Here is a 20,252-nt window from a genome sequence, read left to right on the forward strand (position 1 = left end):
TGGTTGGAGAATGGAAGAAATGTATGACTATATTGGTTGTATCGTTAAAACAATAAAATTCTGTTTAATATACTCCCAAAAGAAAGTGCTCGAATGAATGACGATCTGACTATCTTCTTAAAAATGCATTCATATCGAAAGTGCCCTACTCACATCATTTCGAAAAAAGATCAAACCCTTGTGAAAGCAACAAAAGTCTTAATAATCTCTAAAAGTTATTTTCCTAAAATTCCAAAAATAATAGAACAACAGTAGAATCATCGGAAGAGTAGTTTTTTCATAATGGAAGGAAACAAGACAATAAACAACTGGACATCAAAAACAAGGAAGAAAAAAGATACTGTAGAAATAAAGCAATATCTTGTCGGTAAGAATGATAAGACTTCGGATTTACTCTAAAGATTATGATGATATTTCACAATGCAAAGAACTTGTAATGAGATCCTTTACAACAAAAAAGGCATGGGATTTTAGCGCTTGCACAGGTTAGCCTTCTTGAAGAGAAGTAGAACTGGTGATTGACAAGAAATATGTTCATCACGTAGCGCTCTTTCCACTTCTTTGATTATTTCTGGATGAATGGGCGTCACCGCCAATAAATGTACGGAATCAATCCAACTTCGATCATACTCAACAGCAGCTTGAACTGCATGAAATTCATTTACAAATTCCACTACTGCACCGTCATTTAAATTCTTCACTACTTTGATGACTCGGAAATTATTGAAAATATTGGCGATTTCGAATTCGTTAAAACTTGCTGGATAACCAAAAACTTCAACGCTTGCTTTCACTGTAAATATCTATTTGATGAAAGGGATCCAACCACTCAAAAAAAAAAAACTTTGATATTAATTCTAGAAAATAAATTAGTCCATTTCTTATGATGCATAATTTCTAAAAAATTTAAAGAATAGACATTCTTGTCAGATTTCTTCAGAACACTCTTTAATTTTGATTTACTGCGAAAAAAAAGTCAAGTAGAATAAGTCAAAAAACAAATATATATTAGCACCATTGACATTGTGAGATTATTTTTTTCCTCCTTATCTTAAATGTCATGTCGCAAGTACCACTTTGTAATAGAAACCTGAAAACAACTTCCAGAAAATGACACAAGTACCATTGACATTTTGAGATATATCATGGTCTTTACCATGGAGGACTTTTTCCACTGCAGCAGTGACATTACTCATTGGAAAGGAAATTATGTTCGTTGCATGCTTTCCTCTTTCGCCAATTTGTAGGCTGAATTTTGTACAAGCCCTATAACAGTATCAAACCTGACTGTAAATAATTTTGTTCATAATTCTTTAATTCTTCACTGGAAAATAAACTCCAACTGCCGTCATAGTGTGGAATTAATTTTGGTACTGTGAAAAATCCTAAGAATTTATTCAAGTTAAAACAGAAAAAGTTACTTTTTTTCCAAAGCGACAAGTTGTGAAATACGACGATTAAACCATTGAAGCATATTGCCAAGTACTTCTTTAATATCACATTCTTCAAAATAAGTCATAGCATTCTCCAATAGTATTCCTTGTCGTATCAGATCATATTCGTCAGCTAATTCTTTCATTAATTTATACTCATTTGAATTTGGTGCCGGTAAGATATGAAAGACAACTATGACTTCAGGATGATCTGAACAAGAACATTTAAGAAATGAATAATGAAGTCATGAAAAAAGAAAATTTAAGGAACTATTCAGATTTCTTTCGTCATTTTGAAATTCAAGTTTCTGAGTAGAAAGTAAACTGACAAATTAGTAAGGGAGTCTGGGAAAGAAGGAAACGGAAAAGGTAAGATTATCATTAGAAATGGAACATTGCAACGAGTTAAATTCAACAGTTTATACTACCTCTTGCCTGATAGTTATTATGGAGTTATTTTTGATCAATTATTTCCATACTTAGTAAATTCTCCATCAGTTATGATATATATAAGAATGTATTCGAAGAATGCTTTAGTTGAAATAATTAACGATAAATTAAATTATTATGAAAGAAGAAATAATACCACTATGAACAATGCTATATGTCGTCCTAACTTCCTTCTCATTTCCAGGAGTTGTATAATACACAGCTTTCGGCTCTTTATCGAAACGATGGCTACATCCATATTGCACTGCTTTCTCTTGTAATATCCTTGTGAGCCATAGAGTAAATTCACTTTAAGAAAAACCATATTAAAAGGTTTGGAAAAAAATCCAACTCCCTTTTCCTTCATTGTCAAAAGTATTTAAGAGTAAAATAAAAATTCAATGATGTCTTAATACTGAATATGTCTATTCAGCAGATAGCTGCCCGAATATTTTAAAAGCTACTAGTATATATGGAGATCACGACATGGATTTAAAATTGCCTTCCTTATACTTCTCCATAAGAATTCCAATTAAGTAATATTAACATAAAATATTATATTATATACATATAACAAAATATTATATTATAAAATATTATAGTATATGCACAAAAAAAGAATACCGCAATGAAGGGATAGAATTTTTGTCGGGTACGGAACATATCAGTGCCCATGGAAAAGCGAGAGGATCATTCATGACCGTTACCCGTAATATATATGAAAAGAAAATGTATTTTAGGTGAATTGATTGAAGAGAAGAACAACACAATTGAAACGCGTCATAACTTAACATTCCGAGATGAAAATTCTCCGAGCTTAAGAACGCAATATTAAAATCTCAGCTAATATACATCTGATGTTGAGCTCTAGAACTGCTGTCTCTTGGTACTAATTCAGTGATGATCAAATACTCATAAAAAATTTTGAGAGAATTGCAAAACTAAAATGTATTTTGATAATTACGCTCGAAACCGATATATAACCCAAAAGAAAAAATAGACCATTAACGACAAAACCATTAGGTAACCTTTCGAGGTAACTTATTAAAAAGTGAACAGCGACGCAATTCACGAGCACATAGCAAGATGATAACTTATCAAATTAACAATAACAGAGCACCCTTGCCTTTCCAACTTGTATTACCTATTCACGGCTATCAACCACCCGTAAAATACACGACGGCCAATTGACAGCTTGACTATAGGAGCTGAGCGTGAAGGTTTAATTAATGGACTGTTTCGGATCGGGATCCAGTAATTTTATTTGGAAAAGTTCTTGATTGCAGCAGTGAGGACGAAAAGATAGAACGAACACCAAATTTCATTACGGTTTGTCTTTCTTACATTATTAAATGCAAGAACAAATCAGATCTAAGACGCTTTAGAGGATTATATGTCCTAATGTCAATGTTTAATTAATCTTTGACATATTTAATCACAGTCCAGTAGGATTTCGTTTTTATTACAATACAGTATCCTCAGAAACTGTTATATAATTAATATTGCTGGCATATTGTACGGATATTTTTAATCAGTATTACAAAAATTACACTGTCTATGAATTTATTGTCTTCTGCAAAGAAGATAATTTATGCAGTGGTGGTTATTGGACAGGATGGAATACTGACATTTAGAATAGTTATTAGACATGAGGTACTTGATGATGTATTGACATCTTCTTATATTTATGCATGCAGTAAATAAAAATGCCTTTTTAGGGAATATCGGTTTTTTTCTGTTTTCATGCCATCACAAATGTCAGCACAAAAAACTAAAACTTATCACCCAGCTGGTGTACTGTACGGCAAATGTGATAATCAACCAGTTACTGTTGAAGCTGTGCAGTTTCACGGAGTTAAAATTACTAAAAGTGATGCACTGTTAAAAGAAATTGGATATCTTTACACAGTTTCATCACTTCCGGAATTGATACGATGTTGCGACTTAGCTGCCAAACATCTTCGAGTAGGCTTTTGAAAATTCTATGAACTATACTGATTACTATTTGATGTAAACTGACTGATATTATACTTTTGCATTGCAGGAAGTTGGCCTTGCGGATAATGTCACTCCACTTATTGATTCAGTGGCTGGAAAGCGGGGCAAATACATAGTTGATTTTATTATAAAGGAGCCGAAATCATTCACTTTAGGCGTTAAGGTTAGTTTAGTTTGTATGAGCTTGTCTTGCATTGCATTCTCATTATAGTGCAGATGGATATAATAAGCAATTTCATAGATTAACATTCTAGGCTGGCATGACTAGTCGAGGTGAAACTGATTACTCATTGAATGCTGGCAAGGAAAATTTTGGGGGACGTGGTGAATCGGTGAATGCATGTTATTCCTGTACTTTTGAAGTAATGGTTTGGTTTTGCCTTTTATGAAGAAATTAGGTGTTCAAGGTTTTTTTTCAGTTAGATAATATTACTGGTCAAAATTTGTAGATTCTCAGATGAACTCAACACTCTATTTTTATCAATGATTGTTGATTAGCCATTGTTGTCTGTATTAGTTTGATAGATTTAAATGGTTTAACGTAAGTGCAGTTGCAGGGTAATAGAACTTTCAATGTTTCAATGACAAAACCTTTTTTGGGCTGGCAAAAGTATGCTAACGTAGGATTCTCTTTGTATCAAAGTTTTGGAAATTTACCGTGGAATCTCAGTAATATGAAAGAAATTGGACTGGTACTGCAGTATAATGGTCAGTTATGGAACAGAAGACTTCACCATAATATGAAATTGAATACGGTGTGTTATGTATAATTACTTTGTTTTTTACTGAACATCTGTAACTATGGAAGTTCACGCTTACATTTTTACATGAAGTATTTAGTGTTAATGTCTCTAACCACGATATATGTTTTTACTTTCTAAAGGGTATGACAGTTCTTAGCGTTGTAGTTTTCACGAAGAATTATAAATGTGAGTAACAGTGGCAAAAAGATAAAGCAAATTATTTGTTTTTATTCAAGTCATACTTAAGATCTGGCGAAAATTTTGTCCAACAGAAAAGACAGCGTTTGCGGTTCGAGAGTATGCAGGCCACACAATGAAGTGTTCAGTGCAGAATTCATTGGCATACGATACACGAGATCGACCAATTCTTGCTACAAAAGGTGTTTTACTAAAAATTGCTCAGGAATACGCAGGTCTTCTTGGTGATGCAGCATTTGTCAAGCATCAAATTGATATTCAAGTCAGTTTCACTCATCTTTTTGTCACTATTTTTCACATGACTTGCCCTTAAAACCAATTTATATAAATCATTTTATTTCAGTTTATCTATAAATTTCAATCCGTTCATATTGTTGGCTTTAACTATTTGTCTATTAACCATATAACTGCATTTAATGACGTTGATCCTAACTATAATCTCCCAAATGTTTGTTGCGTTGTGCGGTGTAAATCTGAAGTACGCTGATTTCCCTAATTTTGTTAACTCCATTTTTGCAATACTTAATGCGAATAGTTGTGCAATTTTTGATCTATTTTGGTCACAAAGATAATTTTAAGGCATCTACCCCATTACTTATGGATATGTTCTTGAGCGCTTCATATCAGTTTGCGATTATCAATACATTAGCCGTTCATCGTTCATTACATTTACTGGATCGTTTGTATATCGGTGGACCTCATGATGTTCGTGGATTTAGCTGGAATACGATAGGGGGTCGAGCGGATTGTTCATCTTGTGTTGGAGGAGCTACTTCTGCCCTTGGGGTTTTGCATATCTACAGGTATAAGATCATTGTCTGCTGTTTTGAATACTGCAATAATGAAAAAACGTTTTTTAAACACGTAAGTTACCAAAAAGTGACTGTATCTGCTTAATGAATATATGTGGAGACGTGACATAGATCTGTATCGATTTTTTTATAGCTCGAGCATTTCTTTTACATGTTAGGCACTGTCCATGACATTTAAAAATTCTATTCTAGTTAAAATTATTGTAATTTCTTTTTTTGAAATTAAAAAATCAAAAATTAAAGTTTTTATTTACAATGTAACAACATTTCAATTATTTGATGAGCTCGAGAAGAATCAAAACTAGATAAGTGTAACGTATTAGAAAATCAATTACCTATTACCCCCACGAGATACTTATCGTCTGGAAAAGTGTACCGAAAAATGAAAATCAAAAAGAAAAAAGAGGAAGGAAAGTGACTGGGAAAAATGCTATCACTATTTGATATAGTGTAAGTGTGGCTTGCATAATATTAAGGCTTTTCACTTTTCGGCTTTTGAAGTAGAATGCAGGAACAGTGTTTTTCAACATTCTATATTATTTCAGGCCTCTTTTTCCACCAGAAATGTTGTTTGCGCACGCATTTGTTTCCGGCGGAACTGTAGCATCTGTTGATTCTCAGCATCGACTGCGTGACATGTCAAATGCTTTACGTGTTACTGCTGGATTGGGGCTAACATTTTTAATCAAAAACTTTGTTCGCATTGAGTTGAATTATGTTATTCCGTTGAGGTATATGTCAGGTGATCAGTGTGCGCCATCTTTCCAGATGGGTGCTGGTCTTAATTTCTTGTAGTTAGCATCCTTGATGATCATTTTGAACTGTCATATTCATATAACTTTTCTGACCATGGTAGGAAATATTATGACATGGCATTGCAAGTAATATTGAACTGGCTCCTAGGGTAAGACAGTCTCCGATCATTGATTATAATTGTTTAATCTGTTTTGTAAAGTCTTGAACTAAAAAAAAAAATTTTTTTTTGGATGTGAAGCTTCCACTATTCACTTCAGGTTAACATTACGTTTAACATTTCACGTTAGAATGTTTTCCAGTAGAGTATTATGTTTGTTAGTGATTTTATTGCTGCGACGGTAACTATTTTGTCAGTTTTATCATTTAATTGTTATTAACTCATTATAAAATTCAAGTAATAAAACTGCCTATACCAGTGCTGGGAAATATTGTTTTATACAATATTTGATCCTTGGTTTTTTTTTTTTTTTTTTTTTTTTTGATTTCCATCTATCAAGTAGTTTGGTAATGCTATTTTTACTACTTTTACGTCGTTTATGGAATTTTTCTTATGCGGGCTGATTTTTCGATTGTAATTTTGCCTTATATTACAAACGTTTGCAAGAACTTCGTCATCTGAGTTTGACATTGACGTAATCAGATTACGTTCGTGAGAAAATTTGTTTGCATTGTACATTTTAGTAGTAATATTTGAATGTTTAAGCTTATGCGAACGTTGGTATTCGTTACTGGGAACGTGAATAAAGTGAGAGAAGTGCGCGCTATCCTTGGAGATCGGTTCACGGTAATGATTATAGTTTCACTATATGTATATGACTGTTTGTAAAAGTACTAGTTTGTAGGGAAGTGCTACAAATAGGTTTCAGGGGAAGTGAACGAAGTCATGTCGGAGTGGGATTCCAGTGTGATGGACAGTTCATCGTTTGAAAATCCCGGAAAGATATTTGAAAGGCCTGGCTGTTTGAGTGAAGCATCAAGGAATTCTGGTCTATTGGTTACAGTCCCTGAATTAATTCGTAATATAGCACCAATGCGTTATGGTTTACTTACTGAAGAATTTTACAAAAGTTCCAGTTCAGAAACTATGCAGAGTGCAGGAAATGAACGGACTGTTCCCTCTTCGTCATTATCAAAACTATTCTTTGATGATGACGAAGTACAATATATGGGATGCCAAAGTGAATCATTTCATGTGAGGAGCAAATTCTTTCTGTCTCTAAATTCTGCAAAATCTAATGGGAATAAAAGCTCATGTACTTCGCTTTCGAATTTACTGGATAAGGATGAAGGTATGTCTCAGTGCCACTCGAAGATGGCAAAAATTGGAGAAGTTCCAGTTTGGGAGCCGACTTTGAGCTTATTTCGTGATACGGAAAGAGATTGTACAATGATTTCTGGAAGGAAAGTTCATCGAGTTATTTTTTCTCCCGCTCAGGAAGGAGCTCTCCTCTTCAGTCGCAACAATCGCATCTCAACAGCTTCGTTGGCTTCTTATAGAGGACATCTACGCACCTCGAGGACATCCACATTTTTCGATCGTTTTCGCCATCGTCGAATTCCACGTGCGACTGCGCGTAAATTTCTTATAAATAGAGATCCAAAATATAAGGCAAAATATGGTTGAAATTAAATTAACCATATTTTGGTTGAAATTAAAATTTTACCAGATTGCTGAGCCATATTACCTTTTTTTCTTTTGTGATTCTCTTTGCGGACGACTTTTGTAGATATTCATCAGAAGTCCTATAAATGCCGAGTTTATTGTGAACAAAGTCGAAATGTTTGTGAATATTTTTCTTGGTTTTATTGGGAATATATGAACTTGATATACTGCATGAAGTTAGTGATGTTTAACAAAAGTGCTTTAAGATGATCAAATACCTGGTGTTTTTAATCGTGGATTTATTTTTTCTGTTTCATCTTAGGCATTAACATCACTGCTGGATAATGTAAAATGTGTTTGCTTTTATCTGGAAAAGTGTCTTATTTTTTCTTTCCATTTTTAGCTTTGTTAAGTGTGAATTTGACACTGTTTTCAAATAAATTATTTTCCTTTATGGAAAACATGTTCGCATATCTAATTTATTGGAGTCTCAAATTCGTCGGAAATGTAATCCACTTTTTTCCAAGATTATCGTATGCTGCAAAGTTGAAAAAAGCTTAGACGCTATTTTAATAAGATATTTCAGATTGAGAATGAAGACATCGATTTGCCGGAATATCAAGGAGAACCGTCTGAAATAGCTAGGCTTAAATGTTTAACAGCCTCACAACAGCTACAGCGAGCTGTTGTAGTTGAAGATACTTGTCTGTGTTTTAATGCTCTTGGAGGCTTACCCGGGCCATACATCAAGTGGTACTTTTTTTGACTTTTCAATAAAATTACCCGTTGAAATGTGATGAATTTTCTTTTTCATTTGTAATTTCTCTTTAGAAGGAAGGTTAAGTATAATGCATTGTTATAGGTTTCTCAAGAACTTAAAACCCGATGGTCTGTACAAATTGTTGGCTGGTTTTGAAGATAAAACCGCATATGCGCAATGTATATTTGCATATTGCGAAAATTCATCTCAACCTGTTCTCCTCTTCGAAGGTAAATTTTCATTAATCGATATTTGTTCAAACTTGAGTTTCTACTCGGTTTTATTTTGGTTCGATTTTCTTAATTTTTCCACGTGCACTGATGTGAGCATTAACAGTACTAGTTAGCAGAAAGTGTTGTAGTTCACGTTGTTGTTACCCTTAATTTTACATCTCAGTTCTCTTTAGTATAAGGCGTACTTCGTTCTGTTGAAGCCACCTAATGTAAATTTAGGCAACCTTAGAGAATTGATCATATTTTGTCATATTATTAAAGTTTCTTTTTTTTATAGGAAGAACGAACGGAAGAGTAGTTAAACCGAGGGGAGAGACGAATTTCGGTTGGGATTCGTGTTTTGAGCCAGAAGGTTTCTCGCAAACATACGCAGAAATGGGTTCTGCAATAAAAAATACAATCAGTCATAGAAGTAAGGCTCTGGCAGAACTGAAAAATTATTTTGAGAATAAATTTCAACAATAAAAACTTTTTTTATTTGCATTCCTACACTTTTCAAAAAAGGAAACATCAGGAAGAGCGATTGAGGAATTTTTGTGGTATGCTAAACTCGTTGGCAGTATGCTACGCTAACGCGATAGTGTGAATTCTTTAAAATTGACGTGGGTTTTTATTATCAGTGCAGCATATCTTTTATTAATGACGTATGCGATTCGAGAGCAGTGTGCAGAATTCATCATGACCTTAACTTCCGTTTTCATTATAGCAAAACATAATTAGTGGAAATAATTCCTATATGAACTTTTCACAGTACTGCGTCACTGTACAATTTCTTTAATCTCATCGACCACGCTATTGAGCATTCTTTGATGAGAATGGAAAAAAATTATAACTGTAAGTGACTTTTCGTTCATTAATTAAAGATTTGGACTATACCGCTTGAAAGCACGCTTTCGTGTGTTAACTAAATATTTTCCGCTAAGCAGTAAATATCACTTTGTGTTAAGTAGTGAATATCACATATAAAATCTCATATATATGAATGATAGGCAAAATTTCGTCATCATATATAGCTTCAACTGACAAGTCGGTCTCAGGAAGCAAAACCTAATTTTTCTTGAAGTCTTTAATGCATTTCGACGTGTGAACTATCTTGAAACAGTTTAAAGGATTGTGATATTTCATATGATACAGTCATTAAAAGATATTTTTCAATCATTTAATTGATTATTAAAAATTCCTTAACAACCCCAAACTACTTGAGAACCACTTCTGACTATCCAGGAATTCAATTCTCAAAATTGACTGGAATACCTTGAAGGGGGCCTTATCACTAGGTAGCATTCAGGACTGGATGATATTTTTCACAATGACCTCATGGTTCGTCTCTCGTTGAAGCATAAATAAATGATCACTTCCACTGTTTCGTTATTATTTGTGCTTAACAGTTTGTATAGTCTTTTGAAGTAGACAGGAAGATAAGTGTCGTGGTATTTATTTTACAATCTTGAACAATGTGCTGTCTCATTTCAATTATTTAAATTGTCACGGAAAAAAAGAATGGAAAATGAGAAGTTTTAGTGGATAAGGATATAAATGTTCCGTTTTGGACCAAATAAACTCATTAAATGTAAATCGAAATTGAAATAATTTTAATACTATTTGATTTGATCAGCTTTCAACTAAATTAAACCATTAATTTATTTATCATGAAATTTTGATGTGGTAGGAGATTAAGGCGCCATTACATTTGTCTTCTCAATCAACCCTTTATTCTTTTATATTGATGATAGTTTTTGTTTTACTGTTGAAGCTCATGTCCAATACGCTATGTGGTGCGACAAAATGACACAACTTTCTCGATCCATGTTCATGTTTATCACATGTTGTTATGCGATATATAATGCAAATGAATTGCAAAACGTCGCATATGATCTCGAAATTGCTGAAATACCTTTTGGACTCGAAAATTTGGAATTGGATGGTGGAACACTGATGGAAAAGATGCCGAAAAATACATTGCTGGTATTTAGATGATATTTTTTAGCAGAAAGAAAGTTTAAGGATCACAGTTAGACCACTCAGTGTGCAAGTCCGTAAATCTTATACATAGATTTAAAGTATATGTATATAATGTATCACAGTTTATTGAGATATGAAAAAGGAACATCGATTAAGATTAGTCTTTGTCAGATAGACTTCAATTTTATCTAATTTTAGTTGTAACTCTTTGTAAAAATATATCAGAGATGTTGCAGCGACATTCATTCACTTGTAGGGAATATTTAATGTTGACGAAGCGAGCTCAGCGGTTGTTGCTAGTGAATTTGGACAAAAGTTCATATGTTCATTGCCAAAAATTCCATCAACAAAAACGAGTAATAGATCTAAATCAAATTTAACCATGAATCTGATTTCTGATGTCATAGCAGCAAGCTTCTATGTGCAAAACTGTATCCGGAAAGTAAGGAATTTTGAGAAGACTTGATAAGAAGTAAAGAGAAACTAGAATTTATGTAAGACTTTTGTTGAACACCATAATAATTAGTCGTTACTGCTCCTTACAACTATATATGGTCATGCGTGAGTCCTTTAAAAAAGGTGGTTTCAGTTTTCTAACTGTCCTTTTTAATTTCACCTATATCTAGGGCCTTTTATGTTATATGAATTATGTTTATATTCCTTTGCTGTCCAATCTTCGATCTCTGGAGAAATGGTGTAAATACGAGTGCAGTTACTATCTACCGCTTCATGATATTTATTACCTTGAATTCATTTATTTAGTTCGAGTTGTTATACGTTCTATAAAGTAAGAATGTATCCATTTATAGAATACAGGATGGTGGACATATGAACTTTGCTATAACGAATATGTGCAACAGTTTCGTCTTGAAGGTGAGAATTGAAGTGAAGAACTTCCTCTTCATTTTCTTTACTCCTCGAAATATTTAAATTTCTAATGCTACTCGTATTTTTTAGGTTCAAAAATTGTTGGAAAGACTATTTCTTTAGGACATTATAAAAATAACTCGAACATAAATTTATCAAAACATGAAAGTGAAAAGCTACCGTATTTTGAACAAATTTATGATGATGGAACAGTTTGCGATGTGACAGAAAAGTCGAGGCTTACACGTGTATGGGTACGCAGCTTCCAATATTTTCTCGTAGTTTCAGTGAAGCTTATATTGAGGCTAAGCCTTATGTTTGAGAATTTGTTTTTTTGTTCCTTTGTCTTTAGCCCTTATGAATAAAACACTCAGTAAAGCATTTATTACGATGACGAATCATGTAAACAGAAATCAAGTAATTAATTTTTATCATTTTCTATACATTTTTCCGGAAGACGAATATTTAAGTCTTTTTAGAATGAAATTTTGAAGCAGAAATTTCACTGTTCTGTTTCAGTACATGTGTGATGAGGCGTTATCAACAAGCGAAGCATACATTGCTGATGTCGATGAGCCATCTTCATGTGAGTATATTATAAGAGTGAAAACAGGATCACTTTGTAAGTTGGATCTCTTTCTAAGTCAGAGTAAACCGCGTGATCCTTTATCTATCATATGTCGTCCTCTATTGGAGCAGAAAGCTGTCGAACAATACTTGGAAAAAGTAACTAAGGAAAAGCGACAAAAAGTTTGTTTCTGAAGTTTGTTACTTATTTTTCGTTATATATAATACCCTAACGGATAACTGATTGAAACATTACTTATTGCTCATACAAGCGTACTAGGCATAAAGTACGAAGTAGAACACAAAAGCTCCGCCCGTTCTGAGACTTAGGTTATAATTAACATAGGTTATGGATTATAACACCTTAAGTTTTGTATTTATTACTGAGATTGTACTATTATCTTTGAGTCAGACTAAATATAAATGCTTCAATATCAAAATCTTACGTATAAGTATACTCTTCATTCTTCTAATTTCTTTGCTTTCGTGTTTTTTGTAGTTATGCTTTTCCTTAAGTTAGTTTCCTTAACACGCATATGTTTAACACAGAGGTACTTTTGGATCAGAAATTTTTTCGTTATATTTGCAGTACAACTAGTGCAAAGGATTATTGTATCATGAAAAAATTGGGAACTGTGGTCATTTTAAGAGAGATTATACATTTTGTAATTTTCTTAATCCTTCAAAGTAATCTGGAAGGTGAATTTCATAGAAGTCCAGATGCAACAATACTTTTATTTTCGATCCAAAAACTTTACGAACTTTTAATTATAACGAACTTTGTACAGTGATATATTTAACATAAGCTAGTTGAAATTAATTTAACGAATATTCTATCAATGATTTTATTATGAATATTGAGCAGTAATTACTACTATTATATGAACTTTAATATTATAAAGGAGAATATTTCAAATTGATTTAAGCTTTTGTTCCTACTATTATGTGAACTTTAATGTCATATTGATTTAAGCTTTTGTTATCATTGCAAGTAGCAACACTCTCATATGTTTTCATGGTGTTGTCTTCATCGTTCTTCATCTCCTTTTTTGTCATTATACCTCTGCTTTGGAAATTATGGGTTTCTGGAACTTCACTTAATGCTTCTTCGTCAGAATCGTAGTTGAGGATATGGAGCTTTTTGTTAGCGTATTACTGTAATATTTGTAGGAAGAAGCTAAGAAGGAATCGGGACTTCTCATAGCACGTGCAGATAGCATTCAACGACAGCGATATGCTAGGAAACGTTTGACAAAAAGAACACCGAAGAGTATAAGAGAAATGGAAGAGACTGAGAAAGAGCTCAAAATGCTGTATGAAGATATAATGAGGTCAATCACGAAGCTGAATGTTGATCGTAAGATATATTTTTAATTGGTCATATGATAAGCTAGAACATTCAACTTTATTTGTCTATAAAATACTTTTAACATATCGAACAATATGCTTCTAATGCCTATTCTTTCTTTTCTTTCAGTCACAAAAGTAAAAGCAGACCTACATTTCATATACGACGACTTGCATGAAATGGAAAGTGAGTTCCTTAAAATTCCTATTCAAAGGACATATTTAATCACTAGAGTAATCAAAATAATTTATCAGATTGTACTGCAAATCTTTGCTACAAATTATTAAGAAATTTCAGCACGTTACATTACCGAAGCGGACGAGGATCGTGGAAATATATATTGGTACTTCAAAGATCCGTATTGGGATCGTAAATTTTTTCCCGTTACTTTTGCATACTCACGTGGCAGAAATAACTACTATCTGATTGTGTGTTTATGTTATGTTTTATGTTGCATATATTAGTCAGTTCATTAGACAGAGGATGAGGTTTTTTAATATTTCAATCCAACTTTGTTGCTGGTCGTATTTTACATAATAAAACAGGATTAGCAGTGAATATCACTTGAAATGAAAGTTATTATTATTATTAACAGATGTAAAGCGATTAAGCAAGAGTAATTTATTGTTTAACAATGATAGATTAGAGTGCACTGTCTTGATTTTCAGATGTCATCATTCCTGAAAAAAATAGATGAAGAATATGACGAGGAGAAGATGTCATACTCAAAATTTTTGAGCGATATCGATGAAAAATTGGTAACAGAAGCATATTTGAGTGTAATGATCGGTTCGTTAAGAAAGGCTTTTCATGAAGGTATTTTCCCGGACATTGTAAATGATGTGGATGATGTAGAAAATCCATTTCTGGCAGCAATATGGAGTAACGCTGAGAAGCAGCTTGAAATATTGCAGCTGTTTGAATACAAAGTTTTGAAATTGCTAAGTCGAGGAGTAGAATTTACGGCGGAAGATTTAATGTCGCATGTTGCTCGACAACTTCTTTCTGTTCGCGCGCTGGTTTGTTTTTAACTTTCAAAAAATAGTCTATTCCATGTTTTATTTTGCTTTAATATTTTTTCTATATTACTGACTTCCACTTTTGTATTATGGAATGAATAAAGCACTTTTCAGTTACTAAGTGACAGAAGTGATTATAATTTTGACAGAAAACTCAATTATATTGTGGTCGAAAAAATGTTTCTGAAATTTATGGTATTCTTTTTTTCTTGATTAGAATGCGAGAACAGTGCTGCAAGTAATTCCTGATAGCTTATACTCATTAATTGTTATGGCAGCAGTTTGGAATCCATTCAGTTTTGGTGGCATCCTGAAGAATGTAGTGAACAAATCTTATTTTACTATATTGAACATCAGTTTGTAGATTTCATTTGTTGCTAACAGTTCCAGGATTGGATTGCTTTCAAAATTACTGCTAACTTTTCTCGGTTGTTTGAAGTTCTGAATTATGGGGTTGTAGAAATATCTTTTTTGTTTTCTATTTCCTTATAAATTAAATCTTTTTAGCAAAGCTACAATCGTGCAGTATTGCGTTATGACAAAAAATCGTGGGGTAATTTTATGAAACACACTTCAGTCGAAACGTTTAGAATGTTTGAAAATCCAAATATGTTTCTCGCCCGAATTGAAGGTAAAAACCTACCTACCTTCAACCTACCTACCATCCAATAATTTCATTGTCTATTATGTCTTGTATGTTATTACTTTAACCCTTTAAGCATGGCTTTAGACATTGTAAGAATGAATCTATTCTTACAGTGAATTGTATTATAAATAGTTTTAGATTAAACGAAGCAGGTTTGCTGGTTTATCATTATAGTTAACTTGCATTATTTTGATCTAATTTTGTTTAGATTTGAGTCCCAAAAATGCTCATCTTTTCTACACGGATAATACTGCAGTTAAAGGTTGGGGAACAACTGAAGGTCAGTTTATTCATTCAGTATAAGGGTTTATGTAATTTGTTAGTATATGATTTGAATTATACTGTCGAATTTTTTGTCAGGAAGTCAGGAAAACATATTAATACTTTGTGTAACTAGCAAATGGTCTGTTTCCGTAAATTTTATACTTCAGAGGCGAGTATTGATAATAGAAAAGGAATCCAGAATGTCATGAGTAAGGAAGAAAAAGCTTCGCAATTAAGAATGCTTGAAAGAGCTAGAAGAAAAAACTTGAGGAAGAAGGTTGAGGTGAGTGGTTTGCGTTCATTCAACGCTTTTGTATTTGAAAACATTCTTTTTTTAGTGTTTAAGATAATTAAACTTTTCCCCTAAGATTTAGTGGTCTTCAGCAATTTAAGATAAGGAGGAAGTTTGGTTTCAAGTAGCTGTTTTTTATAGCTTTATTTGCGATCAAAGAAAACAGCAAAAAAAAGTGAATCAGATGGAACATTATTTCACGATGGTTTTGATGACTTGCGAAAACAGCTCTTTGTTTTCAAAAGTACACTAGAAGAGAAAATCCGTGAAACAGGTTTAATCCAAGGTTTGTGACTGTTTGGTTAAAGAATAAAAGTTTCGGACCCTTATATATAGTAGGGCTGTTTGGGTGTTCGCTTGTATTTGGAATGACCCTCTTTTGGTCATTTCACAGCTAATGGAATCTTCAATGCAGAGCTTACTGTAACAATAAAAAGTTCTAAACTCTCCAAAATCATTAAGTTTCAGGGGCGGAAGTCAAAGTGCAGCTGGTTTCTCCTGTAGGTAATGTTATCAGCAGTACGGGCGTCGGAGGATTAGATGGTGAGCGTGTAAATGCCGTGCTAAAGGCATTTTTCCTTGAACAGGACAGTGTTAGTGATGAGGAGAATCGATATGATCGACTGGCACGGGGTTATACTTATGGTGCCGGTGAAGAGGAGGGAGAGAAAGTGAGAAAAAACGGTGATGATGATGATGATGATTTAAAATCAAGCATTTTGCCTATTTTAAAACGGATCTTGCCTTAGGAATAGGAGTGGAATCTTTCTGATGTCAGTTTGTATATAGCCATTGAATATTGTGCTATAATCCGAAGTTGTTTTGATGTTGTTATTTTCTGGTTTGCCTTGCTCTTTTCATAACTTTGTTGTGGGTTCATATAAGTAGCAATTTGCACTCTAGTCCATGAAAAAATAAGTTTATTCGGCTTGATATTTTATAGTAATCTCGCGGTTGATTATTATTAATTTTATGCTGTTAACTGTATATTTTATGCTCCTTTTGTTTTAACAGGATATCTTTACAAAACATAATTAATTAAAAGCAACTTTGTGTGATTCTCCAACTATTATTCCCATATTTGGAAAGACAGGAGTTGTCAAGACTTTAGTTTTCCCTAGAGGAAGAAAGAAAATGAAACAAGAAATATTTAGAAAAATAATTATACATTCCATAAAACATTGAGTTTGTTCTCATCAGTGTTGGGTGCGAACATGTCGGTACTGTTATCTTTTTTATTTTGGAAGTGTAATATGCATATATATGTATAGTGAACATTTCACACCATCCAACTTTTTACGTAAAATGCTTCACGCTGTTTATATATACTTACGTTGCACTCTAACCGAGGAATATTATTCCATTTAATTATTAAAATATATTGAAAAGGAACATTCCAGAGAGAGAGCAAGAGGTAGAAAGGATGAGAAACACTATGTGGACGTAGGTTAGTCTGTTATACTCATACATCATATTGTGTATGTGTGTGTGTGTTGTGTGTGTTACGTTAACATCAAGCTGATCGATTACCATAGTTATAAACATATTGATTTCCTCCTTTAGTAGTGAGATCTCTCGAGATGTACGTATTTGACGTGCGGTTTACTGATTGCTGGTTCTGGTTGTATGAAGTATACCCGCTGGATCTTTCAGTGGTTGTCGATGACTTGATATTTTAGTATTTATTTTTTGGGTAATTTTTCTTTCTTGGTATTTTAGGGTAGTAAAACAGAAATTCTATTTCATATTTGTAAAAAAGATTCGCTTACATTACTGATGTGCGGCATGTGATGATATCTACTTGCTTTGTTCTTTTACGGTTTTGTGATGATAAATTGTGACTGATCGTTTGCATATGTCTGTTAAGAACGATGCCAGTTGCGTCAGCACCACCGTATCCTGATAGAGTTGTGGTAGAACAAGGAGCATCGACTAGAGCAGCTCCTGATGATTCACCACCGGCTTATGAGGATTCATCTAATCCGAACAGTAAGTTAATTCTCATTCTGATAATGGCTTGATCGTTTTTTTTTTTTTTTTGAAAAATGATCTGTTACGTGATATTTGATGTTCTGTTTGGAATGGATCATTAAATGATTCACAGCTTTGTCTTTGATACAAATACAATTGACATAGTTGTTGTAATTAGTTAACTTCTTTGACTTTCTTCTTCTGGAGGATGGAAGAAGTTTGAATAAATAACACATAATAGTAAAATTACAATCATGTGATGGAGAGTAATTTCAGGTATGCCGCCAACCTATGAATCATTGTATGGTGAATTTCGGCAAGTTGAGGACCCAAGAGGATTAGCTCAATTTCTAGCAAAAGCTTTTGCAATAATTATTAGTACAAGTAAGAGTTATTCATTTATTTCTTCGAAATCCAACAGGATATAAGTTATCGTGATATAAAAAGATGATTGATCATTATGATCAAAACTATTAGAAAATATACTCACGGAAGAACAAATAAACTGAAAAATAAATTTTCCAAATCACACTTACAAATTCATTGTAGAACAGCTGTACCATAATCGATATGTTACACTTAATAGTTAAATATCCCTGATCATTCTTTGTAGAAAATTTTGCAGTTGGTGGTTGATATATTTTCATTATCAAATTTCAGTGACCGCTGCGGTGCTTTTGGCAGTGCTAAATATCATTCCATTAGGAATGATAGTACTTGGCGGTTGTAATATCTACAGCTGTCCCGTGGAACCTTACATACCTATCTGGCTCATTGTCACTGGTTTCTTTTCTCTACTGAAGAGTGCAACAAATTTTTGTTATCGTGCTAAACGACAGCGTGAAGGTCGTCCGCCTTCTGCAGCAGACGTCAATCCAAATCCCTTTGATGGTCTGCTGTCATGTTTCTTACTCGTCTGGTTTATAATCGGTACTCTTTTTTTAACCCATTCTTTCCAGTATTCTTAATTGGTAATATTTTGCTAACACCATGTATTTCATCCTGATGGTTAATGGTGGTAGCAACAGTAAAGTTATTAAATTAAATTTTCAATCATTATTACCTCCTATAATTTGATAAAAAACTGTGTTTCCAACTAATAGATATTTTACTATTCAAGAGAAATCACTGCCATATGAATGAAAGTTCATTGCGGAAATAATCGTTTCACTTTCCAGTTGTTAATTTTTGATGAAAAGTAATGTAATTTGATATATTAAATCATATTTTATTGTGACGTACATTCTAGGGAAGCCTTTTTTTTTCTAAGGGATAATAGAGTACGTCCTAAAAGGACATATCCAGGAAGAAATGGAATTAAGGGGACATAACAAATTAAGAGACAAATAAGAAGTGAGACTTTATATGTTAGATTCAGGCAGGAACAAGCAAAAAGGAGTAGGTTTTCCAAACATTGTCAAAATTCAATTAGTTATTACTGGGAGATAACTATAATTATTAATTGATTTGGTGACAGCTTAGGTTTTAAAAATCAAAAACTAGTAGTTGTTTCCATAATCAGTTGAGAATGTGAATGAGGGTATTGCTTTGTTCTTTTTTATTTTTCATTTACGATATTTATATTTAGGATCAGTATGGGTATACTCAGTGCAGAAAGATGTACAACATAGCAATTCTCGGGATAGTAACTACTGCGATCAGTTCACTTATGTATTTTCGTTCGTATTTGTAACCCTGGGTTATGCATTATTAGCCTGCACATTGTGTTGTTTCTGTTGCTGTTGTTGCTGCATTTGTTGTCGGCCTAAAAAACAGCATGATGCTGGTGCTGTATAAATATTACTGTGATGAAAGCTATGCTGTAAGTCTGTAATATATTTTGTTTATTAACCGTTACACATTGAAAATGTGCTGTGTGTAGTAACTATCATTTTGCAATAAAATAATTATAATGTATATTTTTTTACAGGGTAATATGTCACTTTCGGTCAACAGTATTCAATAAAAATTTGTGTTAAGTCCATGGATGATTGTGGTCCATTTTATACTCGACTTCACAAATCATAATCAAAAAATAATGTCTATCCATTTCAAATGTTTAATGGACTTTCTGCTTGAAAACTGGATTTGACCGTCAGTGACACTTGTTGCTTCTCATGACCAATCCAGGAAGCAATTTTTCGAGTAGACTTGTTTCAGAATTTCTTTGTACAACTTGTATATTTTTTATATCCCTTTGTGAATTCATATTCATGTTTCGAGCGATTTATATGCTTATATATTCTAGTTGTTTTTTGGTTTAGATTTCCATAAATTAATATAATTTGTCTACACTAAAGAGTTTTCGTTTAGAAAAGTAAATTGCACCATTCCCATAGTTTGAATACTAT

At 33.0% G+C, this 20,252-nt stretch overlaps 5 protein-coding genes across 8 annotated transcripts; 4 read left to right on the forward strand and 1 right to left on the reverse strand.

Moving 5' to 3' along the window:
- Window positions 1–470: 470 nt before the first annotated feature.
- Bm6334 (Uncharacterized protein) lies at window positions 471–2,560 on the reverse strand (the record flags this gene model as incomplete). 3 transcript variants are annotated; one of them, XM_043076667.1, is made up of 5 exons in its annotated part: window positions 471–793; window positions 1,157–1,266; window positions 1,422–1,644; window positions 2,020–2,171; window positions 2,487–2,560. In XM_043076667.1, 5 exons carry the CDS (start codon window positions 2,558–2,560, stop codon window positions 471–473), a joined length of 882 nt encoding a protein of 293 aa, XP_042932601.1. The 3 variants fall into 3 exon arrangements, with proteins under 3 accessions (XP_042932601.1, XP_042932600.1, XP_001899656.1); XM_043076666.1 differs by having other exon boundaries at window positions 1,124–1,266; XM_001899621.2 differs by having other exon boundaries at window positions 1,091–1,266.
- A 1,057-nt stretch (window positions 2,561–3,617) lies between these two features.
- On the forward strand, window positions 3,618–6,408 carry Bma-gop-3 (CGI-51 protein, putative; the record flags this gene model as incomplete). The annotated part of the gene is made up of 7 exons (XM_001899622.2): window positions 3,618–3,827; window positions 3,907–4,023; window positions 4,115–4,222; window positions 4,418–4,615; window positions 4,851–5,063; window positions 5,381–5,604; window positions 6,159–6,408. The coding sequence occupies 7 exons, from the start codon at window positions 3,618–3,620 to the stop codon at window positions 6,406–6,408; spliced, it is 1,320 nt and encodes a 439-aa protein (XP_001899657.2).
- Window positions 6,409–7,075: 667 nt separating this feature from the next.
- Window positions 7,076–9,430, forward strand: Bma-hap-1 (non-canonical purine NTP pyrophosphatase, rdgB/HAM1 family protein; the record flags this gene model as incomplete). Its single annotated transcript, XM_001899623.2, has 4 exons — window positions 7,076–7,153; window positions 8,559–8,725; window positions 8,835–8,962; window positions 9,243–9,430. The coding sequence occupies 4 exons, from the start codon at window positions 7,076–7,078 to the stop codon at window positions 9,428–9,430; spliced, it is 561 nt and encodes a 186-aa protein (XP_001899658.2).
- Window positions 9,431–10,735: 1,305 nt separating this feature from the next.
- Bm1492 (uncharacterized protein) lies at window positions 10,736–16,679 on the forward strand (the record flags this gene model as incomplete). 2 transcript variants are annotated; one of them, XM_043076668.1, is made up of 15 exons in its annotated part: window positions 10,736–10,930; window positions 11,184–11,369; window positions 11,737–11,800; window positions 11,885–12,048; window positions 12,314–12,544; window positions 13,532–13,718; window positions 13,839–13,895; window positions 14,007–14,137; window positions 14,378–14,728; window positions 14,843–14,923; window positions 15,236–15,359; window positions 15,583–15,654; window positions 15,806–15,921; window positions 16,072–16,216; window positions 16,399–16,679. In XM_043076668.1, 15 exons carry the CDS (start codon window positions 10,736–10,738, stop codon window positions 16,677–16,679), a joined length of 2,385 nt encoding a protein of 794 aa, XP_042932602.1. The 2 variants fall into 2 exon arrangements, with proteins under 2 accessions (XP_042932602.1, XP_042932603.1); XM_043076669.1 differs by lacking the exons at window positions 10,736–10,930; window positions 11,184–11,369; window positions 11,737–11,800; window positions 11,885–12,048; window positions 12,314–12,544 and having other exon boundaries at window positions 13,643–13,718.
- Window positions 16,680–17,801: 1,122 nt separating this feature from the next.
- Window positions 17,802–19,698, forward strand: Bm10884 (uncharacterized protein; the record flags this gene model as incomplete). Its single annotated transcript, XM_001899625.1, has 4 exons — window positions 17,802–17,919; window positions 18,178–18,285; window positions 18,562–18,831; window positions 19,490–19,698. The coding sequence occupies 4 exons, from the start codon at window positions 17,802–17,804 to the stop codon at window positions 19,696–19,698; spliced, it is 705 nt and encodes a 234-aa protein (XP_001899660.1).
- Between the last annotated feature and the right edge of the window lie 554 nt (window positions 19,699–20,252).

This window comes from Brugia malayi, assembly GCF_000002995.4.
Source record: "Brugia malayi strain FR3 genome assembly, contig: Bm_v4_Chr1_scaffold_001, whole genome shotgun sequence".
Classification (NCBI taxonomy): domain Eukaryota; kingdom Metazoa; phylum Nematoda; class Chromadorea; order Rhabditida; family Onchocercidae; genus Brugia; species Brugia malayi.